The sequence below is a fragment of the Python bivittatus genome, unplaced genomic scaffold (genome assembly GCF_059951505.1).
Source record: "Python bivittatus isolate LINGU-HERP-01145 unplaced genomic scaffold, Pbiv_v1 ctg000980_np1212, whole genome shotgun sequence".
Classification (NCBI taxonomy): Eukaryota; Metazoa; Chordata; class Lepidosauria; order Squamata; family Pythonidae; genus Python; species Python bivittatus.
This window is the reverse complement of record NW_028277125.1, coordinates 10,519,254-10,545,946: the sequence shown is the minus strand read 5'-3', so window position 1 is coordinate 10,545,946 and position 26,693 is coordinate 10,519,254. Positions and strand designations below refer to the sequence as shown.

General features: G+C 40.3%; 1 protein-coding gene across 6 annotated transcripts in view; it reads left to right on the top strand.

The window, feature by feature from the left end:
- KCNMB2 (potassium calcium-activated channel subfamily M regulatory beta subunit 2) overlaps positions 1-26,693 on the top strand; it is a 229,177-nt gene that overhangs the window by 175,020 nt on the left and 27,464 nt on the right. For 5 of the 6 annotated variants that reach the window (XM_088132602.1, XM_088132601.1, XM_088132603.1 and 2 more), the window contains one exon: positions 22,146-22,265. In XM_088132602.1, coding sequence (XP_087988728.1) covers positions 22,210-22,265 — 56 coding nt within the window. In that variant the 5' untranslated portion in view covers positions 22,146-22,209. Of the gene's footprint in view, positions 1-21,689; positions 22,266-26,693 lie in introns of those variants that run through there. The other variant, XM_007422802.4, reaches the window with a different exon arrangement.

Sequence of the window (26,693 nt, the reverse complement as noted above, 5' to 3'; positions counted from 1 at the left end):
TCCAACGAGTTATGAAGAATGTTAAAGTATATTGTGGCCAAAACCTGGCTCACCTAAAGCAACCAAATCACTTAAAGATACCACATGATTTTATTAACATGCGTACAGTATATAAGCTGAGCAGCCCTGAGCAAAAGCAGAACCAGAGCTTATATTGCATTGCAAAGACAAGACAGTGGAAATTACAGGGTGACATTGGAATATATTAGATAAACCATCCGTATGACCTTGTTATTATTTATTCCTTCCTACCAGGTCAGCATGTTAGCCATACATACTATCTTTGAGATATGGTCAGTGAATAGAAACAACATGGTTTACTGGGCCACCGGTTCCTGACTGAGTCTTCTACCCGTCACCACTCAGGGTCACTTCAGCTTGCTGTGAATGTTTTCTTACAAGGACGTTTTAAGCGGTTCATATGTATTGGGGGAGGCATCCCATAGATTTGGTAGTGAATGCAGTCTACATGTGTACGGGGGACAGGGGTACCACACTTCCTATAATGTCCATGTCAGAGGATAAGAGAGAGTGAAGCATGCTGAAACCTGAGTTCATTGCGGTAAATTCTAAAACAGAGTTTAACATTATGCCATTATGTGTATTATTCTGGACATTCCCTGACCCCACCTCTCTTTATTGCCACTTGTTATATTGGTTGGGAATACAAGAAAGAAATGTCTTACTGAGAACTGGCTGGGCAGCAATAGGGAGGTAGCACTTGAGGCTGTTCTGGATCTGGATATTCTTTATTACGGTTTTGTTTCTTTGGTCTTATTGTGGTTGTTGTTAGTTGTTGTTGTTATTCTCTGAGCCTGCTTCTCTTCCTGGCTGTTTATCTGTGGTAACTTGTCTTACCAGCCTTGATTGGGGTTTTTTCCCCCCTATCACATATAAACAGCCAGCAAACTCCACTCTTATTAATTAATTAATTAATTATAGCCAATGACTCACTTCCCCATGCACTGATGATGTTACTTAGCCTGGTAACAAAACAAGAACACCAAGAACCCAACAATTCAACCCTTGAACTTCATATATTCTCCACTATGTTTCCTTTTTGTCTGATGTTGAATGCAGCCCAGAATCCTTTGAGACTGGGGTAGGTTATAGGTACCATAAAACATTAAACAAATAAAATTCATAGTCTTGTCACAATTGTGCCATCCACATGAACACAATTCAGCTATCTGAAGAGCCTGCTGGTGGTTCGTGTCCCTGTGTACTTGACCCCGTTACTGGGTCCAAGTCATTTGATTCTACCGTTACTAGAAATAGCCATGTCAAGGCTAAAAGCTTTTTCTCACCTGTCTCTGGTTCTTTGGAATCAACTCCCAGCAGGATTGCACTTGGAGTCGGATCACTTAAAGTTCGAAAAAGCACCCCAAACCTTCTTTTTCATGGTCTCCTGGGAACTTCCAGGAAACTCCAGTCAGTCTCCTTGAAAGATATGATATATGTGGTGGACCTTTTAGTCTCAAGGCTCTTTATTTTATATGAAGATATTATAAATAATTGTAATCTATTATTACATCCACTGTTGTTTTATTCTATGTCCATACTGTATTTTAATTATAAGCACGTAATAAGTTAAGTATCACTACTCTCCCTACCACCATCTCTTAAGGGGGCTGTTGGGTGAAGTCTGAAGGAAGTTGCCATGGCAGCAAGGAGACTTTGTGGCAAGGTAAAGTCTCCTTCAGGTTAAATACTACCCCTGGTGACTACATGGATACAACAGGAGGAAGGCTTGGCCACAATATGGAAGCGGTTTGTCATTGACTTTCTCCATCATTTTGATGTTTGTTTCTTACTTCCCAGTCTCATCAATAACTCTGGGATTTCTGGTGGTCTTTGCTCTACCTGGCCTATCCCTGCTTAACTTTTCAGCATGAGCCAGGATCAATGCTGTCAGCCTATGAGGCTCTTCTAATGATGGAACCCAGAGGCCATTTTATTTTGTACTTTTTCTGCCCAAAAAATCTGTGTGCCCCCACCTCACATTCAGCCATGGGCTGGGCATATGATTGGGCATACAGAGATTCAGAAAAAAATCAGCTTGACTGAATCGACTGAAATATGTATGAAGTGAACCATTGGGTGAACTAGGAACACCCTGCCTGGGCTGCAGAATCCTGCATGACTTTACTGTATCTCTTTGCTACCATCTGGTGGTCCTCTGGAATTTTACTGCCTGGATATGAAATGTCCAGGTGGGCCAGTGGTGGCTGCTCTTAGAGTCTAGACTCTAGAATTTCCATAGAAAGGGAATCAACCTAGTTGTTGTTTTCTGACCTGCTCACAAGCACCTGACATTTTTATTTAAACAGTTCTTCTAATGGCTGCTAAACATGCAGTGGGGAGGGACTGATTGTTGTTAGAGTCTGTGTGCAAATGTGTTTCTCAACATACTCTCCAAAGGAGAAACAAAAATAACGAGAGACATAAACTTGTGAAAAATCAAGTTGGCAAGTGTTTAACAGAGACCACCACAACATATGACCTCTTGTAGCTTAGAGCAGGGTGACCCACAGCGACAGTCACTGGCTTCAAAATGGTAGGGATGACCACACAATCAGAGCCCCAGCTCTTTTTAACACGTGTCACGTGTGTTGCACAGGCAACAAAAGGGCAGGTCTTCAGTCACCCAGTTGCACCCGCCATTTTGGACCCAGTGATTATTGCCCTTGGCTTAGAGGTCTGGACTTCCTCAATTGATAGCTATGTTTTAAGGTCCCTATTCAAAGAATCAGGTTAGGTGCCAAGGCCTGGGGCTCAGCCACAGGCTTGGCAAGTGATCGGGAATGTACAGATCTCTTTAAAAACAGGTTGTTCTTCTTTAAGATTTAAATGCCTCTCATACACATGGTGCATACTGAATGTAAAAAAGAACATAACTCATTACTAATAGGTTAAGGCAAACTGAAATCTTTATAAGGCTGGCAAGAGCATGTAATACTTTGTTTTCCTCCTTGCTGACTCAATACTTAAAAAGAATTTTGCTGAAGGCTTAAGTTCGTGCTGCTGGACTAAAGATGCTGTGGAAGAAATAACCTCTAGATCTAATCTAGCAAATAATGAGAGAACTAATCTCAGGCTGAGATGGTACAACACAGGTGGCTGAGAGCTATTGCTAGGGCTCAGCATACTCCATGCTTCTTTGAAGTTCTCACTGAGCACCCCTCTTGAGTACATGGCAGAGCCAAAAGCTATTTTGCTATATCAAGTGTACTGATTGGACAACTGCTCCCAAAATCCACATGGTACTGTAGATTGATGCCAGAGTCATGGCATAATAACTGGATGAGAGCCCATCACAGGGCCTAAAGTGCTGAAACAAGATCTCAGCCATTTCCAGCAAAAAAAAGAAACAAAACGCTTTATAAGATTTGGTGCAGTTCTGCCCCATTGCCCAGGAAGAGGAAGAAAATTCATTAGATTCATTGGTTGTCCAATAACATGGGAACCAGACAGCCTATAGGAAGGTAGCAATTTTTCCATGAGGAATTTGTTTCCTGAGTAAGTCACCACAGATTGCAACTATGGGAGGTCCTGTGACTAAGAGCAATTCTGCAGTGCAGCCCAAGCTGCTTGACTCCCATGTTTCCCACCTGTTCCTGAAGCTGCCTTTTTTCCAGTCCAGATTGCAGTGTTTGGACAAGGGGATGGACTACAGCCACTGCATGACCCGACTGGTCATTCCCCTGCTTCTTGCTCTTCCCATCCAATATAAGGAAAGCAAACTGGCCCCTGTATGGGCTGGTGTACCAAAGTCTGCCTTCTCTTTTCTCTTCTCTAGTCCCCCTTCTTTTCCCTGATGTTCCCAGATGTTTGCCTTCACACACACACACAGACCTTTCTTCTATTCTCTCATTTGACACTAACACAGACCATTTCTCCCCCCCCCCCCCCTTATTGTACTTGCTCTGAAGCTACAATGACCAATGCAAAGAGAATGGTTGTTCCTTGTTCCTGTACTCCACTCTAGGTCCATAGGAATGTTGTACCAGAGAAGAACTGATGGTTCAGCTTCTTAGAAGCAATGCATCATTCACTGAAACTTCACAGCTTTCTTCCAACGTGTCTAGATTGCAATTAAAGATTTCTTTTTTAAAAAGGAAAGGAATGAGAACAATTACAGTACAGTGGGCACTAGGTGAGAAAGAAAGTATGCTTCACCCAACCTGGGCAGAAACTGAAAGGGCACTCACTGGGAGATTTAAAAACTGTAAAATACAGACTAAACAAAAAATAAATCTAGTAGTTGATCCAAGGGTGGCTTGACAGTGATTTCCCAGCCTCTCTAAAAGCACCTGCTTACAGTCAATCTTCTCATTCATTTATTTGTTCAGTCATTCAGTCATTCAATTTATATAGCTGCCCATCTCACATACATAACTCCGGGCAGCTCACAGAGTTAAAAATAACAAAAAACAGTAAGAGCCTATTCGTTTCTCTCCAGACTACACATAGCTTGCTCCCCTTCCCCTCCAAACCCCCTGCCCAAGGTAAGCAACATTTTCCCTTGGATCTGCAACTTATAAAGAAAAACTTCCAGACAGCAACATTGCATCAAGCTTCTAAACAAACAGCTGCTAGTTGCAAGGGAGTTGTAAAGAGGAGACACTCCAGCAGTATATTAATCGTTCCTTCGAAGGAACAATGGATTGGTCTCCAGCCTGAGTCCTTCAGGGCAGCAGTGGTCTGGTTTAGGAAAAATAAAAATAAAAAAATAATGAAAGAAAACGTGAAATAAGGGGTTTGTGTAACATTAAATCAACAGAATGCAGGAAGTTAGAGAGGAAACTAATGGGAGAGGGGTACAGGGAGACCCATCAAAACCAAATAGTGCTTTACTTCCCTGCACAGATGAGAAGGACAAGAAACAGGGGGACAACAATCGACTTCTGCATTGGCCCTAGTCTGGACTGAACATCAGCTTGATCCCATTCCCAACCCACAGCAATCTGGACTGGAATTTCTGAAGTTGGCTTTAAAAAAAAAAATGCCAGGAGTGGCACAGGAAACAAGCAGCTTAGGCTGCTATCGTCAGCATGGTGAGGTTACGCCAAGTCAAGAAATAGATATTGTGGAGATTCCAGGAATACTACTTCATTGTTGTAGGGTGCATTAGCAGAATCTTGGAAGCCTACCCAAACCTTCACTGTCTGTTTATAAGGACAACCGTGTCAAAGTGGGGCAGTCTTGAGTCTTTTTGTCACACTATCTACTTTGGCAGAGCTGAACAACCATTTATCTTCTCCCTCTCCCTTCTCAGGGCCAGAGCAAAATTCCTATACAGCCACATGGAAATGCCCACAAAGATGGACTCTATCTCAGATCTGCCTCTTATCTTAAGTGAAACACAATTTCCAAGCTAAGAAAAGAACAGTTATCATTTGTGGAAGAGCAGCCATGTGTTCCAAGTCCACACCTATATTTCCTCTGAAAGGTGAGGATGAGGTAGCTGTGGTGTTCTAATTTCTTTTCTTTTCTTGAAGAAAGGAAGGGTGAAGACAGTGACTGAGGAAGAATTTCAAAAGCAAATTGGACTATTATTTTTTTCATTTTGCCTCAGCATAGTTTTCACCAAAAATGTGCCTCCACATAGGCTCCTGCCATGATCCCAACATCAATGTACTTATACACATACATGTTCATCCCTTCTTCTTATTAATGCACCAAAACACAGGTAGGGACAGGTATGACTCCATGCACATTAGTTCTGGAAGGAAGTGGCTAATGAGTGCAATTTCACTCCACTGCCCCTCATGAATTTAGGGGATATATTAAAAAATAGTGGAATTTGTACTTGCTATTCAGATAGGAAACTGTGAGGTAAACATGGCAGACAGGCACAAATTGAAAACAGTAAAAAATGATTAGTATTCTGAGATACTGGTCTTGGACTGTAATGATGATGTTTGACTTTCATGATGAAGAAGGTCATATTGGTACATAAAACTAGTCCATTTTTACATTGGGTCCTTGTCTTCCAAAGCCCCCTGGAAGCACCTGATATGGCAAATGCAGCATTCAACCTGTCATATCCTGTGTCAATGCAAGCTCACTTCTAATTGACAAAGCATGAAGAGTTTGTTTTCCAAAACATCTACTTGCTGTGAGGTGACAGGTCAATGACGTCTCTGTTATTCACTGCTTATATGGAGGAATAGTGGTTCCACTTGAGTGCTCCAGGCCAGAAGAGTTGACCTCCCACAAAAGTCTGCAAAAGTCATCTTGGCCAAACAATAACAATTGGAAGAAGTGTGTGTTTTCACAAGAAAAGCCCCACTGGACCAATCCAGACACCCATTAAGTCCTGTTCTCACATTCACTGAGAAGATATCTCTGTGAAATCACAAGTCAGAATTGATTGCAATAGCATACTCTAGGTTATACTATCCAGCAGGGCTATCCATAGGAGGATCCAAAAAGTCAAAATGGCAGTTTTGACCATGTAATCAAATGCCCACCTCTTTTGTGTAAGTATTTTGTGTATTTCACACATAAACAGGAGCAGAACTTTAATCACATTGTCACAACCAATTTCTTGACTCTCATGTGGACATCCATATTCTCCAGCAAGTGGAATATCACTGCACCTTGTTGTGGTGAATTTATGCCATGTGTGAAGAAGCACTTCCCTTAGCTCAACTTGTGTTTCCCACCTTTCAGCTTTATGTAGTGTTTCTTTAAATGTGCAGATACAGATCGAATCAAATGTCATCTTGCTGGTCTAGTCCAACTGTATGAATATTTAAATAGCCCCATTTTGTTTAATGGAATTTATTCCAAATGTGTATAGAAGTAGGATTTTGTAACCTATACTTTAATTAAAAAGAATGTGGTAGAAGAACATTTCTAGAAGAAAATTTATTTTTCCTCCTGTAAGTGGGTGTTCTGATTTTTATCCATTTTCCAAGACGGCAGTCAAATGTCAAGCAAGAAGTTTTGAATGAAGCTAACTGCATTTAATAGTCAGAATCCTTGGGTATGCAACTGAGCACAGTTTAGGAACTTTACAGCTGGAAAGAAAATAATCAACATCTGGGATTTGCAAAAACAATCCAAATTCTATCCTTAAATGAAAAACAAGGGAACAAGAACCTGTTTCAGGATCACATTCGAATCACTTGAAACATTACAAGATGAAATGTCACATTTTGATTGAGTCTGTTTTATTCTAAGTCTGGAAGAAGGCATTGTTTGTTTCGTGAATGCTGCTACATTCATAGTCTGGCTGACCTTCCGTGGGTAGAAATAAAACATCTAAATGGGATAGTATAAGATTAGCCAGAGGAGAGTTATTCTTTTTGGAGCCAGGACCTTGTCTTTTAGAAGTTTTAGTAATTAGCTGCCTCATTATCTCAAGACAATCAGAAACACCATCAACAAATAATAAGAACCAGAAATATCAACTGAAATAAAAATAAGATATAATGGGGCTCATATTACTGTAGTTCAACAACCATATGGAAAGGGTAATGGGAAACTATTTATTACTATTTACTATTTAATTTTATATCCCATTTCCCTAGCCCATAAAACCTTCAAAGCAACTACATCTGTATTTTTCCAAATCTGGTGATGCTCTGCAGTATGCAGCTCAAAAAAGCATACAAAAATGTGTATTTTGCATAAAAGCTCTTTATACTCAGGAAGCATACATGCAGAAATTTGTATCTAAGGGGAAATTGCTAAAATGTCCATATTGGAAATGTGCACATACTTTAAGGATTTTTTTCACACACGTATAAAGATTTTGCTGCAGATTTTCTTCTTTGCAAACTAAAGTAAGATTAATTTAATTTAAGGTTGGAGGATCAGGAAAATGAACAAAATTGAACATGACAATTTTGCCCTTATCAGGTCTCAGCCCTTAAAAGATTTTACATACATAATTTATTTATAACTTCCTTTCTTGCCCTGATAAGGACAAAAGAGGGGGATTGGAGCCTAGTATTCTTGGTTTCGAGCCATTTGGATTGCATTTTCTGAAGGGGTGGAAAAGAAAAAAAGCTTCAGAAATATAGTAAAGAAAGCCCCCAACAGAATTAGAGAAAAGTGGCTTATTTGCAGGTTTGCATACTCAGGTTTAGGGTTATTTACTGTTTGGCCGAGAAAAATCACTGCGTTTCAGTCATGACCATGTATAATTATCAATTACACTTTACATTAATGTATATTATACTTTATCTGGATTTTTATAGATGGTTTAATGCACAAAAGGGCAGTTTGGCTTCAAAGGAGGGGACAGTATTTGGCCAACCAGAAATGAAATCCCCAGAAAACCTTTTATATAAATTAGCCAACTGTGCATCATCATGATGAGCAAGGAGCCTATAAAGCAGAGTTTCTCAACCTTAGCAACTTTAAGATGTGTGGACTTCAACTCCCAGCAACTTCCTTGCTGGCTAGGGAATTCTGGGAGTTGAAGTCCACACATCTTAAAATTGCTAAGGTTGAGAAACCCTGCTATAAAGTTTGTCTATGGGTTGTGGGCCACAGTTGGCCTTTGAGTAGCTTGCAACCCACCCACCTTCCAAAAAATCCTACAATCATAGGATTATAGAATTGAAAGGGAACACATGGATCACCTCATCCAACACCCTGCTATGTGCAGAAAAATCAGTTATGCCATCAATGACAAGTGGCTATCTAACGTCCTCTTAAAAACCTCCACAGAGGGAGACCCCACAGCCTCCAAACATTGACGATCACATTGCCGTGTAGAATTTAGCATCAGGGAGTTTTTCCTTATATTTAAACAAAATCTGAGTAGCTGCAACTTCTACCCATTATTTCTGGTCTTAGTTTTGGTAGCCATGGAAAATAGTTCTTGACTATCTTCCCCGTACCTTTCCTTCATGTACCTGAACACAGCTACATCCTTCTTTGCCTCAGGCTGAACATTGCCTGTCCTTATAGGACATGTCCTCAAGACTAGGTTGCCCTTCTCTGAATCCTCTCTAACCTATGAAAATGGGGTACCCAGAACTGTACACAATACTTCAAGTGTGGTCTCACCATTGCCATGTGGAAAGAAATAATGATTTCACAGGTCTTTGATATGACACTTCCTCTAATGCAGTCCAGAACTGTGTTAGTCCTGGCAGACAGCTGTCTCACATTGCTCAGTGGTGAATGGGTCTGGGAGAAAAGCTACATTTGACTTTATTTCATTAGCATTGAGTTAAAATTAAACATAGCAACATCATTGCTCTCCAGTTATGCCATTAACAATTCTCCCCTTCTGTCGTTTCAAACCAAATTTGTTTAATATCCTGCCGATGGGGAAGAACTTTTGGAGGTTTCTGGAGGGGCACGTTCAAAGTTTTCAGAGGTTGCCCATAGCCCAGGAGCGGCCAGAGTGTGGGGCCTCATCCTGTTGCAATAGGAAAGCTTAGTATGGTGGTGAGAGTAGGTGGAAGGCATTGTGTCCTAAGAACCTTGAGCAACTTAACTCTAGAACAGGGGTTAATAAACTGGAAGGTGTCCCCCAACCCAGGATTCACAAAGAACTTCTTTTTTCTTCCTAGTGTTTTTTGGGGGTTTTTTTGTTTTGTTTTCCGGATCAACCCAATGTTGACCCATTGGTTGTGACAGGAACTGACTGACCAGCTTGTCACCTGAACCTAATGTCATGGGCTGAGAGAGAGGAACTGGCCCAAAGTCACCCAGCCGGCTTTCACGCCTAAGGAGGGACTGGAACTCACAGTCTCCTTATGCAGGCACAAAATAGCAGACTGGTTTTAGAGACATCTGAGTGAAGGGGCATAAGGATTTCTGAGATAAAATCCATAAAGGGCATGAAGCTGAAACATTTGAGATCCTGGCTCCTACAGATCCATTTGTTCTCAAAGGTTGGCTAACCAGCAAAGTTGGCTGGTTGATGGATTGACTTGATCTATTTTATCTTGCTTCCGTGTGCAAGAGAACTTGAAACAAGGGGTGCAAATGTTTTGAAAAAGGTAAATCATTCAAATGCAATGCATGTAAAACATTCAATTAAAAAAAAAAAAGAACAACAAGGAACAATTACCATTCCATGTAATGGATCGAATAACATTTATACAATTGTGAATTTAATCATTGTATTTATATATTTATTTTGTTTTATGTCCTGCCTCATTCCATATCAACTCTCGGTTATTTTTTTTTCATCTTGCATCTTATTAAATATGACAATTTAATGCCTTGAGTAGCATAGTAGTTAACATGTTGGATGGCTTGGGGAGAAAATCTAAGTACACGTCCTCACTGGGTGACTCTGGGATATTCAGTCTCACAGTCCTGCCTACCTCAAAGGATTGTTGTGGCAACCATAAACAGATTGCCATATTAAGCTTCTTAAAGGAAATGCAATCAATAAATGCAATGAATAAACTTTTGCAGAGTCCCTATCAGCATTGCTAAATTTTGGGAGCAGAGGGAAGAGGTTTAGCACAAAACTGCATGGATATTTCCAACCAAAATCTGAGGCAGATGACAGAAGTATCTTTTTTTTCTGAACATATTGCCTTGAATTATACTTAGATGTGAAAAAATAGGAGCGGTTGGCAGGCAGCTCAACCTGGGCCAATCTAACATTGAAAAGAGTCACAACGACAATCCATTGCTGGAGTATTTAATGATCTGTGGAATTACTGCTCTCTCTGTGACATAGTGGAGAAGACATAAAAGTTGAAATATCCGCTGCTAAATTCTGAGAAATTTGGAAGTGAGCTGATTTTACACTGGCTTTATTTTGTTCAGAGTCTTGTCAGTATTGATTTCATATTCAGGGCACACAGCCTTGGGTACATATAAATTTCTATCATTATCCCAAACACAGGGGAGACATGCTCTAAGTATTGAAACCCCTGTGTTTTTCCTTGGTATCTTCAGCTAAGAGAACATAACCAGAAATCTAGAAGTTCCACCTTTTAACTGGGAAAAAAGCTTCAGAGGCTGCAGTTTTAAGTAAGAAAAAGAGTTAAGCTTAACCTTCTTTGCCAATCCCCAAACCATTTCTATATAAAGTTCCTGATATGTTTATCCCCCTAAATCAGTGTTTCTCAACCATAGCAAGTTTAAGGGGTGTGGACTTCAATTCCCAGAATTCCCCAGCCTGCTTGCTGGCTGGGGAATTCTGGAAGTTGAAGTCCATGCCTTTTAAAGTTGCCAAGGTTGAGAAACCCTGCCGAAAATAAAGCAGAGAATGGTTCTGAGGTTAATTTGGTTTGGAATAGAAAAGGTTAAACACCCACAGCTCTTTTTCTATTTACTGCTGACCCTGTCAAGACTGATTTTTAATGTGATAATTAGATAATCTACAATGGATTCATATATAAATATATGGTTCTGTACATTGGTTTTCTCCAGTGTTGAAATCCAACTGCATTCTAGCTGGAAATATCAAGAAATATTAGGAGAATTTAGATTTGAATTTGCAAGCCAACAGCCAGGAACTTTTGATTTTCTTTGCCTGGGAAATAAAAGCACTGTATGAATGTATGGCTGTGAGAGCTGGACTTTAAAGAAGGCTGAATGCCAAAGAATTGATGCCTTTGAACTATGGTGCTGGAGAAGACTCTTAAGAGTTCCCTGGACTGCTAGGAGGTCAAACCAGTCAATCTTAAAGGAAATCAACCCTGATTGCTCATTGGAAGGATCGATAATGAAGCTCAAGCTCAGATATTTTGGCCACCTAATGCGAAGAGAGATCTCTTTGGAGAAGACCCTGATGCTGGGAAAGATTGAAGGCAAAAGGAGAAGAGGACGGCAGAGGATGAGATGGTTAGATAGCATCACTGAAGCAATGAGCATGAAACTGAGCAAACTCAGGGAGGCAGTGAAGGACAGGAAGGCCTGGCGCAATATGGTTCATGGGGTCACGAAGAGTCGGACACGACTTAACGACTAAACAACAACAACATGAATGAAAGGGAGCATATTGGATTGCTTTGTGTCTCATAAATTGAACCATCAATCTGGCAAGAGTATTTACTACGTTACAGCATTATGTCTGCCATTTCAGCCCTTTTGTAAGTATTTCAGACTAAGAGTGGGTAAATACCCCATAGAAGAACAGATAACAAAAACACCGTTGATCTACAGATTGCTCTGAGATTTTTAAAAATGACAGATATGAAGTTGCCTATAGTTTCCAGTGGTAAATCAATCGGATTCAATCTACCTTAAATCCAAGCATCTGTCCGGAATTGTAAATCACATCTTTCATGAAGAAATACTGCAAGTTTTAGAAGGAGGACATCTCTACCCTTCCATCGGAGTTTTAAAAGGCAGGAGCATAAAATAAAGTTGATAGGAACATCTATAAGGCAAAATCTAAGGGCAGTGAGAACTGAAGTGCATTTGTGATTATCATTCTCCATCAAAAATTCATGCAAAAGCCTACATTTTGGGTTAAAGCACTTATTGGAGTAATTGTAAATTTATTTATTTATTTATTTATTTATTTATTTATTTATTTATTTATTTATATGTGTATATATCTAAATCTATATCTATATCTACGTAAATCTCTATCTCTGTCTCTATATCTGAGCCCCACATTGCTAAAAAGGTCATCCCCATGGATCAAGACCTTTGGAACTTGCCCATGAGAGGCCAGAACAAGCAGGAAAGTCATTGAAATGTTAGATGCCTCTGTGCCGTTCACAAAAACACCTCTTGGGATAATTTTGTTAGTTATCACCATGAACAAGGGAAATTGCTGGATGGACCCTAGCATTTTCTTTTCTAAATAACAATTGAAGTGTAAAACAATTACCACATTGCAGAATGAGAGGAATACCTACCAGTGTGAATGTAATTACTGTTATTGCCTTACACTTATGTTTCCCATTGTAGCCACATGTCTTATTGATATCTAGGGTTGCACAAAAGATAGAGATTATCGAGAAAACGAGCAAATTCAATTCACAGGGATCGATTAGTCCTCCTCCTCCTTCTTTCCTTTTTCTTCCTCATCAGTCCAAGTCTCACACCTGGACCATTGATATTACACTGACCAAGTAATACTTTTAAAGAGATTTCCAGATAACTAGTAAGGGAATAGCCTCAAATATTTGGATTTAGCTTACCTGTTCTTTCTCCCTACCTTTTGTAGATTTGCCCAACCAACAGCTCTGGATTAACACTAAGCACAATAAGCATGGCCTTAGGGGCACCAAGGGAAGGGGGGCACCAGTGAATTTTTCCCCCTGGCTATCATGCCCTTAATTCTTTCACTGCCACACTCAACTTTGAGTTGAGTCTTAATGTCTTGTCAGTTAAGTCAGGGTTCCTCAACCTTGGCAATTTTAAGACGGGTGGACTTCAACTTGCTGGCTGGGGAATTCTGGGAGTTGAAGTTCACCCATCTTAAAGTTGCCAAGGTTGAGGAACCCTGAGTTAAGAAATGGAAGGGCTAGTAATATTAGAGAAGGTGTTAAGTTACTGTTAATGCACATACTTGTTTGGAGGGAAGGGAAAGTCACCTTTATATTTCTTTCTTTCTCTTTTCTCTTTCTTTCTCTCTTTTTTTCTTTTGGTTTGTAGGTCTCTTAGTTTTGTATTGATTTTTATATATATAAACTTTAATAAAAACATTATTTAAAAAAAAGCAATGGAAGGGCTGAGGGGCACCACTTTGGGGCTGTGCTTAGGACATCAGTTGGCCTTAATCTCACCCTGCCAACCAACAGTTCTGAGGAGAGAAAGCTTCAAGGGAAATAACAACAGAGACCAGTTTTTGCACTCACTCTTCCTTCAGAATAAGAAGCCAGGTATGGGGAAGGGACCTGATGTGTACCTCACTTGATTTGGCCGCCTTTGGTTTTGACCATTTTAATTCCTTCTCGCATCCAAATTCAAGAAACTGTATTAATCCCTTTAAACAATGGTCTGAAAACAGACTAGGATCTGAAACCAAACTTTGAACTTTGCTTTTTCTCAATAATCCTGGGCTAGGTGGATTGGTTGCACCTTGAGGACGTACTTCACCCTGAAGAGGCAAAATTATTCTCATTGAGCCAAAGGATCATGCGATTCTCCTCAGTGAAGCACTTCATGTTGTGTCATGGCCTTGTCTGGCATTCCTAGTAGCTAGAAAAGGTTCCCAGACTATGCAGAAATCTCTTCTGGTGCTTCCAGTAGCTGACTAGAAGCTTTCATGCATGCACCATGCCTGTGAAGAAGACTTTGGCAGTTCTTGGAAGGGCCAGACAAGGGGCTTAGAACCATGTGGATCAAAGCAACATTCCTGTTTCACTAGACTTTGAGGAGGGACATTGAGCTGTATTTGTAGCCATGCCCTATGCACAAAGCTTTGCATAGTCCTAACTCTCCCTCAGTTCAAGGAAATATTTCTCTCAGTTTGGAAACATGGACAAAGATGTATTACTGATCCTTGCAAGAGCAAGGGAAGAAAAGTGAGTAGTGGAAGTGCTTGCACCTGAGATTTTTGGCTGTACTCATAATAGAAAAACATAGTAGTCCTCTTATGTTTCAATTGTCCCTTGAGAACAGCCACTCAGTCAGGATGGAGCAATGACAGAAGGGTCATGGAGGAGTCACTTTCATCACTTTACTGGGAGATTTTCTGGCTTTTTCCTTATTTGAACTGTTTTGGGGTTTTTTTGGTGCTTTCGAGTCATTGTTGACTCCTGGTGACTGCCTGGACTAGTCCCTGAAGTTTTCTTGGCAAGATTTCAGAATTGGTTTGCCATTGCTTTCTTCTACTGAATGTTGATCCATTGGTTGTGGCAGGAATTGACTGACTGGCTTGTCACCTGAGCCTAATGTCATGGGCTGAGAGAGCGTGACTGGCCCAGAGTCACCCAGCTGACTTTGTGCTTAAGGCAAGACTAGAATTCACAGTCTCCTGCTTTCTAGCCTGGTGCCTTAACCACTTGACCAAACTGGCTCTCGCTATCTGAACTTTAGCAGCAGAGTTTTCTGACTTTGATACTCACCCAAAGACAAATAATAAAATGGGTCCAGTGAATGAAATCATTGAAGGAAGGGAGTTAGGGAGCTCAAGATAATGCAGTGCAATTAGCTGCTTAGGTAACCCAAGATAGCACAGCACCATTTTTAACCCCCTGTGCACCATCTCTCTCAAAGCTCAGACTTGTTGTGTGAACTCAAAAAGTATTATCAGTTTAGATTCCTTGTATAACCAGCAATAAACCTGACACAGAATCTCTGGATCATAGGAATCCAAGAAGGCACCTACTTTAAATCTCCATGAGACGATGAATCAAAAATCTTGGGTAAAATGTGGCATGTGCTGAATTGTGCTTTGGACAGTTTTGTTACCTAAGGATAATACATCATGCAAGCACAGCTAACGACTGCTTAGGCTTGGTCTTTCTCATATATGGCAAAATAAACATTTCCCACAGTGGGAAACCGAACACTGGACTAGATGGGCTTTTGGTCTCATCTAGCAGAAATCTTCTTCCATTCTGCTGACCGTAGGGAGCTGAGCCAGGAGGAACCCTGGGGGTATCACCTGAAACTGCAGCAGGTGAGAGATACTGTTTTTGAATACCACCCAATTTTTAAAACTACCTCTAAACAGAAAACCAATAGAGCCAGCAAAAGGCCACAGTAAAAGTTTTCTCCCTGTGGAGCTCATTGTCTCTTTGATTTGTTTCTTTCTCACACAGAAGGAAAGCATTCAAAACTTCTACTCTGAAATGGAGTTGGAAAAACAACTCAGGATAAATTCACCTGATGGACAAACACTTAATCATTTTTCTTATTTCTCAGTGTTCCCTGGGGAACTGAAGTCTTATTAAGAACAGAGACATGAACTGCTAACAAAATAGCTGCTTTGGGTTCTCTAGAGTCCACCAAAATCAAGGTGCCAAATTTTACTGATTTTTTTTTTCCTGAAGAAAGAATAACAGCTGAAGATGTATTCAACTTCCAAAAGCCTTAATACGCATATATTTAAAAGAAAAAAACTGAAATAGGACAGAAGATTCTGGCTACACCCTCTAACAGCAAGTGTCTCCTTATAAACCTCTGATGCCAAAAAACTGATGGGGAAAAAAATACAGAATGTTGTCTACCCCTGTGATGGAGAATTGTTATCATAGATTGGGACTACCCATCCCATAATTGTAAGAGATTGAGGGGAAGCTGGAAAAGGAGTAAAGGGAGAGTAGATGTAAACAATAAAGAAAGAATAAGCAACTCTGTTGCTGTTATGCCATCTCATAAATGGCAACCTAGCCCAGGTGCCAAGAAACCTGGGAAGAAACATTCAAAGCCTTCAAAGAGACTCTGCCTTAATGAATTTCCTATGAACAAAGGTGGGAAATTCCTCTTACAGTTTCCAAGATGCTACATTTACCTCCAGACTAGCATAGAAGATACCTTGGTGAAATATGTCTAGTTCTTCCTTCCTTGATCTTGCCCAGATGGATGGGGCTTGACAATGGTATTGTTCAAAGATTACAGATCCACAGTTTAGTTCATCATGTCTGGATAGTCACTAAAAGTAAGAAAGTTTCCAATGGCCCCCTACAGAGTTTATGATATTTTCTTACTGAGTTTCTCTTTAGAATGCAACCCTTAATTTCAAAGAAACTCAGAAGACAAAGTCACAGGTATCCAAACTTTAGTCATGCCGGCAATGGTGTCATTAGTGTTACGATTTTACGCAAGATTAGATGTGTAATTGCAGGTTAAATGGGAAAGGGTTGCCATGCCTCATACTGCTAATAAAGCAGGCAAGGTTAATGATAGCACAGATGGTCAGCTCAAAAGCACTAGTAGTATGAGCAGTTGTGAAGTCTTCTCACCTAAGGGATCCTCCTTGCACCATAGCATTGCGGTGACTCAGAGCATGTACATACCAATATATATATATATATATATATATATATATATATACGCGCACACACATAGAATTATAGAGTTGAAAGGGGCCACACTAAGGTCACCGTGTCCAACTCACTGCTTAATGTGAGAATTGCAAGTAAGCATCCTTGATGGATGTCTGTTCTGCCTCTGCCTGAACACATCTAGTGAGGGGGAGTCCACCACCTTCCTAGGAATTGGTTCCACTGTTGAATTGTTCTCACTATTTGAAGTTTTATTTCCCCTAATGTTCAGTTGAAGTCCAGCCTTTTTGTAACTTAAACCCATCATTGTGTGTCCTTCGTTCCAGATGAACAGAGAACAGCTCTTCTGTGTGACATTGTTTCAGGTGCTTGTAGAGTGCTAACATGTCTCCTTTCAGTCCTGACTACTCAAGACCAAATTTTGCCCATTCTTTCCTTCTATTTTCACAGGACTTATTTTCTAGACCATGATCATCACCATCACTTGTCTCTGATCTCATCCAGTTTCTCAGAACCTTTCTTAAAGTAATTGCACACAAAGTTCTCCCTGTACCTTGAATACCCTTTTAGGGAAACAATGTGGGGAAAGGGAGTTTCCACCCCACCTGGAAATGCTTTTCTCCTTGGAAAAGTCAGATTAAATAAAAGCCTATGATTTGAAGAAATAAATTTCTGTAAAGCAGCACACAGCTCTACCTTGCAAATCTTCAAAGAATTCTTTCTCATTGGCACAGAACTGAATATATTTTCTAACTTGTTCTGTAAGACTTTTGAAGGAGCATGAGTCCTAATCACTGTTGCCTGCTGGTTATTAGCCATACCTTAGTTGTTTGGATAGAAGCTGGGGAGAAACTGGTTTCTAGGCTGGGCCCTTATTCAGAGAAAGAAAAACACATCTGAATTTGGGCAAATGATGGATTCACTTAGGTTTCAGGCCAGTTTATAGCACGGAGACTTCGGGTGATATTGGTATATCTGTCCTCCTTGATATTTCAGTGGCCTTCGATACCATCAATCCTGGTATTCTTCTGAGCTGGCTTAGAGGGTTGTGAGTGGAGGACACAGTTTTACAATGATTCTCCTCCATCCTCCAAGGCCAGTTCCAGACAGTGTTGGGGACGGGGAGGTCTAACCCTAGGCTTCTGTTCTGCAAGGTGCTTCAGGGCTCACTGGGTGAGGTTGTTTGTTAAAATAGGGTTAAATATCACTATGCTGATGATACTCAGTTATAATTTCTGACTTGGCCATCCAACTCTTGGGCCATCCTATCAATGTTCTTTCTCAGTGCCTGGAAGCTATGAGGGTCTAGATGAGGAAGAATAGGCTTAACTGATCCCTGGCAAGACCAAGAGACTGGGTTTTAGGCTCACCCCCACCCCATATGCATATATTCCATTATTAGTTCTGGGTAGGGTAGTATTTCCCAGACAGAGTTGGAGTGCAATTTAGGGTCTTCCAGCACTCAAGCTCTTGCTCAAGGAGCACATGGCAGCTATGGCCAGGAGAGCCTTTGCACAAATCCAGTTGGACTATTGCAATGCACACTACATGGTGCTGCCTTTGAAAAGCATTTGAAAGCTGCAACTGGTCCAGAATGCCACAATACATGCAGTTTTGGAGGTACCAAGGTATGCCCACATAACATTTCTACTGCATGACTTCCCATAGGCTTTCAGGTGCAATTCAAGGTGCTGGCTGTCACCTTTAAAGTTCTGCATGGCACAGAGCCCAGTTACTTGTGGGACTGCCTGTCTCCAATGGTTTCTGCCTGTACCACAAGATTGCAGAGTGCCCGCTTGCAGAGTGGGCATGCTCCAGGCCCCTTCTGTGAGTCATCTACAGAGACCCAGGAGGCATGACCTCTCTGTCACCACACCTGCTGTATGGAACAGCATGCCCCTTTCTCCCAAGATGGTCCCTACCTTGTTGGCCTTCCAGAAGGCTTTGAAAACCTGGATTTTTCCTCAGGCACTGGGGCCAGGGGAGTGGAGCTCTGTATGGGTCTACTGTTCTGCGTTGTGAGACAGTTTTGCAAGGAGCCTTTTTTTAAAAAATTCTATGTTGCCACATGGCTTTTATATTATATTAATAAAACACATGTTTTGTTAGCCACCCAGTTTGGTTAAGAAGGGCAGCCATATAAATTCATCCACTAAATAAATGCATCAATAGCATAGCAAAGACTTCTTCCTCAGGTTCCCCCTGAGTTCCTGGTGCTTCCCCCCCAATGGCATTCCAGAAAGCCCTAAAGACCTGGGTTAAGGTGGTTGGGACTCCTGTTGCATATGTTTGCATGTGTTGTTAGCCAGAGTCACCATCTCGTTCTTTATTTCTTTTTTCTCCACTCAGAGACCATCCACAGTTGGGTGATGCCTAAACTGAATAAAGAGTCACTGTTATGAAATGGGTGGCCATATAAATCATTAAATTCAATTACATTGCTGGGCATGTAGAAACTATTTTGCTGTCCACTCTATCTGTCCTATCTGCCTGCTCAACCTGAAAAAATAAAATAAAATTAGATATTACACTTTCAACAAACCTGTAAAAGTCCACAGTTCTAGTCTCCAAACGCTCAGAGAGGAGGAATCTAATAGGCTACAAATTTCACAGTTTGGAGGCAAAATACATTCAATATGCAGTTTGACCATGTGTATGTATTTGTTTTCTTCAAATAACAGTCATTTGGGGAAGGAAGGGAAGTAGTTTTATTTTAATGTTCCTTCCCTTTCAGCCTCTGCTATTACCCTTCTTGCAAATAAGAGGATCCTGTTGATGTAGAGAGATACTCAGATAGAAGTTTCGGACACTGGAATACAGAACTTAAAAAAAACCCTTCTCCACATTGTATTATTTATACAAATAAATATGCTAGGCTACCTATGGATGTAACACAAAATTAATTTGGTTCTGAAGAAGCAGAAGAGAAGATTGACTTGCTAGGGTTTACATTTGTTCTTCCGTAAATAATAAAAATATATTTAGAATATTTTTTCAGAAAATATGAATTCACAAAATGGCAAAGAATTTTACAGATAAATATGTGCCATATCTTGATATAATGTCTACTGAATACACTTCATGAGATATAGATCTTTGATTATATGTATGTATGTATGTATGTATGTTCGTTCTGATACCAAGATACTGACTTTTGCACCAAAGAACTCACGTATACACTGTTTTTGCATAATAACACACAGGATTTCAGTATTTGTGCAGAAGATTTCTGAAGAGCGAACTAAAATCTCACAAGATTTCATCCATTTTTGGGGGGGAGGGGGTGGATGCCATTAAGAAGTCTGATGCGCCCCTTGGTACTCAAAGCTACCAAGCTGCCAAGCTCTGCTCTATATTTAGTAATATTCCACATACTCACATGTTCTGAGGATGTTTCAAGGGTCCTCCAACCAGAAATAAAAGAGGTCCAAATAGAAGCTCTTTGAAACACACCCTTTGGATATGGCCAACATTTCATAAGAGGTGGGCAACTGCTATCCAGAACTACATTCCTTCAAAGATCATCTGTTGTGAGCTACTGTGGGCTGGGCCAGAAAGAATAATGGGCAGAAGTACCCCTTTTCTCTCATATGTACCTATTGCATACCCATACTCGGTACACTGCTAGGAGAAGGAGCATTTCTTTTTGCCACATCTGAACTCATCTATAGCAGCAGACTTTTGAAATTAGGCCCAAGGCCACCTCTAGTTAAACTGAAGGCAACTGTTCCGCTGTCCTGTGCTCTCCGCTCCACCCATTTAAGAAATTTTGTGTCTCAGACATTCATCTTTCACCCTCTCAGGCAAATGTCTGATAAAAATTGCTTCATCCAGCTGCATGGCAGAGCTGACCCTTCTTAAACTCTCAGATATTTTTAGCTTCAAAATAAGTAGATACTGTAAAAAGGTTACCAAAAAGCTGCACTGAACTTTAAAGCCATGTCCTTTTTGTGAGAGATTGCAGGGAGGCAAGGAAAAGAACAGAATGTAGACATAAGGAATCAAATGAAAGAGGGCAAATCAGTTGGCAACTTATCCCATAAATGACAGTTCAGCCCAGGTAGGGAGAAATCCGAGAAAAAGCATCTCTAAGTCCACTTTAATAGATGAAGTTGGAAAATTCCTATCGCAGTTTCCAAGAATCTGCATTTATTCCAGATGAGCATTAAAGATATCTTACTGAAAGCTTTGTAGTTCTTGCTTCCTTGATCTTGCCCTGCTCAGCTACATGGGGCTTGACACTTTTTAATAAAACATGCGGTTCTGGGAGTAACTGCCATAAATGCTCTACCACTGAAACAATTGCAGGATGAACAGAACAGCTGATACCAAAGTCATTTTGGGAAGGGTGGTACAAATGGTGCTAAGGGCAATGACTGTAAGTGAGAGAAGAAGAAACATACATGTCTGGATTCATTACAAATTTTTCTTTCACTTGACTGTTGCTTCCCAGGGGGAATTTCTTTCTTTGCATTGGTGAAATGTTAGAAAATACAGAAAAGTGGTTGCCTGAGAATGATGGGTGCTGTAGTCCAGCACATCTAGAAGATGGTAGATTGAGGAAGCCTAAGCTGGGGAGTAACTGTGAAAAGGGGGGGAAAAATAACATTTACCTTGTGTGACAACAAATCTCTTTCGTAGTCATGGTGCCACTGGTCAAGTTGCTATGGGATCCATGTGCACGCTCAGTCACGCACACACACGCATGCACACACACACACACACAGGGCAGCCACAGAAACACCAATCAGAAATCCATCCAGAAGGTGGACTTTCACCTCCATTTCAATTTAACTGCCAGTTGGTTAGAGATGAGTTCATACAGCATCAACCCATCACAATTGTTGGAAATCTCATGGATGCTAAAAGCAAATGAACAAAAAAAGGTTCACATCAAGAAGAAACAGGGAGAGAAAAGGCCTGAAAAGGCAACTAGAGAAGTGAAAGGAGCAGGAGATTTCCTCAATTATGAGTGAGCTTGCTATGAAGAAAGAACCCACACATTTTAGAAGGCAGAATAATGAGGTTTTCTTAGGTCTGATAGAAGGGGAGAGGGAAGCAGGGGAAAAAAGAAATGAAGAAAGAAGAGCAAGAAATTATTTAATGTCAACTGAACCTCCTGGAAGGAAAGTGAAAGGTCATCCTCTTGTTTTGCATATCACCTGGAATCATCTAAAAGCCACCCTCCATGGAGCAGAGCCTGCAAGGCAATCAATTTTGGCACTTGGGTCTGTTGGATGTGATGTGGCCCTGCAGGTTTCCAGCACACACTAATGAAGATTCTCCATTTCCTCCTAGGTCCTACCATTTTCCCTCCAGAACCTCAACGGTAAGGAGAGGCAGTGGAGACCAATCCTCTAAGATGTTCATTTGGACCAGTGGCCGGAGCTCCACATCATACAGGCATGATGAGAGAAGGTACGTGGCGTCCACACTGCTTTAGGCATGTGCTTGGCTCCTTGCGTAACAAGTTTGACATGCTAGCTATTCCTTGACTAAGATTGTGAAAGTGTCATCAAGAAATAACAGTTAACGATAGTGGCATTATTGGTAATCAGGAATGTTAGGAGAGAGAATTCTAAGCAATTGCCTCTCCTTTCTCCAATGCTGTTCACATCTGTGCCACCATGAACAGATAAAAATTTGTATAGTAATTATCAGGGGGGAAAAAACGAAGAATAATTCAGACGGACATGGAAAGCCGCTACACCTCCGAACTGTGATACCTTATCAGAAAGCTCAACGTTGCCCTAAACTATTCTATGATATATTTTGGGAAGTACGCTGTTCTCTATTATTATTTTATATAACATTATATGAGATAGGAGACCCAAACTACAGACATCTCCTATGATTGCTGGACATTCTGGGAGGTATAATTCAGTGTCTACAGATCATCAGGTTGGGAAAGATTACTCTAATTTTTCTCTGCTCCCTTCCAACTCCTTCATCAATGAATACAAACTTTCCTGTGGAATGGGGAAATAGGGTGGGAATGTGCTCCCATCTTTTGTTGGGCTGCATTTTAGCTAGGAAATACAGTACTAGGGGGAAAAATCAGGAAATGTACAAGGGATGACCACTGGATCTAAGCTACAGAGTTCCTTGTTCCAGATATCCTGGGGCATTAAAAATAAACATTGTTTCTGTGCATGTTGATGCCCCCTGCATAGAAACACACTGGGTTTTTTTGTTAGCTATGCTGTAGCCCCCAGAGTACACTGCTGAAATTGTACTCTGGGGCTACAGAGTACAATGGTACAATTTTTTCAACAAATTGTTGAAAAAGGTAAAGAGGAGTACTCCTTGTTGCATCGTGCAATCTACCATTTGCTGCAAATCATCTGTGTTCTCAGCCAACAACCCAGCATTGTCTACATGCAAAAGTACATGCATGTTAACGTCCCCAATCAGCACATCTCTAATGTCACCATACAGATTCTTCATTCATTTATCCATAAATACGTTAAACAAACTAGGACACCTGTGTGATACTCCCTGATCAGTATTGAAATCCCTTAATGAGTTTTTCTTTTTCTTTCCTCAAGTGCACTCAGAGCATATTTGGAGTGGAACATAGAAATGTCAGTGATAAATAAATAATAAATGAAGCAAATGCTTTATTTCCATCATAAATCACTATTCTTGCATTCAGCAACCAATGTTAAATTCCATAGACATGCAAAACATTCTAAAATGGATGCCTATTCTCTTCATCGTACGTTTTCCCTAAGTCAACAAGCGTATAATAAATTTCTTTCTCATGTTTATACATATCTCAGTGACGTGAAGAATCTGGTCTGTACAATCCCATGGCATAAAGCTGCATTGTACTTCCCGAACTTTGCTCGCCTCTCATACCTTTTCAGTCAGAAGAGAACAATAATGACATTTTCCCAATCCAAGATGGTATATTAAACAAGGTACATAACCATAAGCAAACCACACACACGTTTTAGCCTTTCTCCAATCAATACCTGCAGCCTTTTAACTTTTCAACATTTTCACAGAGTAAGCATTACTTACTTCTCATCCATTTTTCTTTGACACTAACATTTATGACATTTGTTTCAGTTCTACGCTTCCCATACAAATCTCTAAAATACTCCTCCCACTAGTCCTTCATCTTAATTTTACTCCAAATAATTTCATTGTTTTTATTTTTAATTCCATTCACTCTGCTGGAGCCTCCCTGTTTAGCCCTCTTTCCCCACTCCCAAAAGAGTTATTTACTTCCATCACATAAATAAATAAATATCTGTATTGTTATTTTAATCCCAATTACATATTGGGGAGTTCTATGCAATGGAAAATCAGTCAGTTGGAGTGGTGTATAAGCCTGACTGATTGACCGATGGATTGATTGACTGATGGATTGATTGATTGATTGATTGATTAAAATAATCTTTTAGCCTCATTTTTTTGCAGCAGTCATGGTCTTATATGGATGTTCTCATTCACCTTTTTCAGTTCAAAATTCCACCAAGTATCCTTTTCATATTTCCCATTAGTTTAGCTCCACACACATCTCTGGCATTCTGCACGGTAATTCTTTTCACGCTGTTCCAAGGAACTTCTACACCCTCTCTCCTTATGTCCACATTCCCTTTATTGCAGTGTTGTCCAAACTTGGCCACTTTAAGATGAGTGGACTTCAACTCCCAGAATTCCCCAGCCAGCATGCTGGGGAATTCTGGGAGTTGAAGTCCACTCATCTTAAAGTGGCCAAGTTTGGACAACACTCCTTTATTGTGTTGGGGGATTAATGTTTCTTCTGTTTTTGTTCATGCAGAATTTATACTTTTATGTCCTACAGTCATTCTACTTTCACTTCTTGTTTTTTTCCCTTTTTTCCCTTTCCTTCACATCCATTTTTCCTTAAGAGCCACCCTAGATTTTACCATAAATGGTCTATCCCACCCTCAACACCTCTCATCACCCTTTTATCTTTTACTACTTCTCTCAGTTTTTCATCATAGGCAATCAAATCAATATTTATATTCATTCTTGTGTAATGTATACATATGAATACGCTCACACTTACAGCACCTATTCAAAGCCAGCAGACCTTTTTCTAAGCAGATACTCAACAGTTACCATTCTCATTGATTCTTGGGTCTCCAAATGGCCCAGTCACTTTTCCTATCATCTATTGTCTTGTTCCCACCCATCCATTCATAACATTAATAATAGTAATAATTCATTAAATTTATATGCTGCCCAACTCCCAGTGACTCTGGGCAGTTAACAAAATGCTTTTTCCCCCAGATCACATTCATGCAGAATGTTGCACAATTTTCCCAAAACACATTTCTGGTTCTTTCATTATCACCAGAACCAGAAATGTGTTTTGGGAAAATTGTGCAACATTCTGCATGAATGTGATCTGGGGGAAAACGCATTTTGTTAACTGCCCAGAGTCACTGGGAGTTGACAATATCTAATTGGCACCAACCTATGAACTTCTCCTTTCATATACATCCACAGTAACCTAGGTGACCCCAATTCTGACATATACTTTAGCCCTTTCATTCATGATTATCCTACACCTTCATTTACCGCATGTATTCATCCACTCCACAAGTCAGATTCTTTCATTCAAATCTACTACATCCTTCCTTTGCTCTTGGTTTCCAAGACACACAACTTATCTAGTTTTCTTTCATTCATTTCATTCATTAACAAATGCTCTTTACAATTTAATTCTCTTACATTCCAAGTCAGAGTCTTCCATATGCCATGGCCATCATCTGATTCCAATATAGATAATAGCCTTTACTCTGCTGATGATAAGATCTGTGCCGATCAGTTTAGGCACATTTTTGCCAGTAAACCTCAAGGACAAACAAAGCCCAGTTTTATCCCAAGGATGCTCACACTATTATATGCAAGCTAAAATCTCTAACCCAGAGACTACTTTGCAGGTCAACAGAGTGTTGCCTGCATCCTCTGTATTATCAGATATATGCAGTGTATTGTTGTACACTTAGGATGTAATTACTACACAACAATAGTAACAAATAACATACAACATCCCACAAACTACAAACCAGATCAAGCAAAAGACAATGTATGAGATGAAAGGCAAAGGTAAATTATGCAGCCTGATGCACCAAAGGCTATTTCAAGCCATCAGATCACATAATCTACCTTCGAAAGGCTACAAGGGGCTTAGGAGAGGAAATTACATTTAAAGGAAGCCACCCATGGACGTGCCCTGTTCTTTTACTATTGTTCAATAGCCACAGAACATCCTCAGATATTTTTTACACACCCAAGGATATTCCCACACAAGGCCACAATACCACAACTGCTCTGGATTTCCTTTTTCTTTTCTTTTTTCCCCAAATCCAAAGTCTGATCTGGATCTACAGGTGGAAGTTATTGTATATCTGCTCTGGGAAAATTATCCTATGGGACTCACTCTTGCATTCTTCTTGCCACATTTATCTATGCTCTTTTCCAAACATAAAACAATAGTAGTCCATTCATCCTTGTCCTACCGTCAATTGATTTCCCACACATAGCATAAAATGCAAAATGCGAGACAACCAGAATGCTGCAGTAACTAGAAAAATCCCAAGCTTCTAAACCTCCAAAAATCAATAGTGCCTTCATTTGGAATGACAGATATTGCAGGCTAGGTGAACCCTGATGGCCACCGAGGTAATCATCTTGCTTAATTTTGTTCAGTCATTCATTTTTATTGCATTTTGCCATTGCATAGCAGAAGAAAAAGTGGGAGGGGGTTGTACTGTTTACATAACAACTAAGTAAAATACCAAGCATATCTGGTGTAGTTGGGCTCATATAAAAGGACATTTTTCACTCGGTGTATTTTCCAGA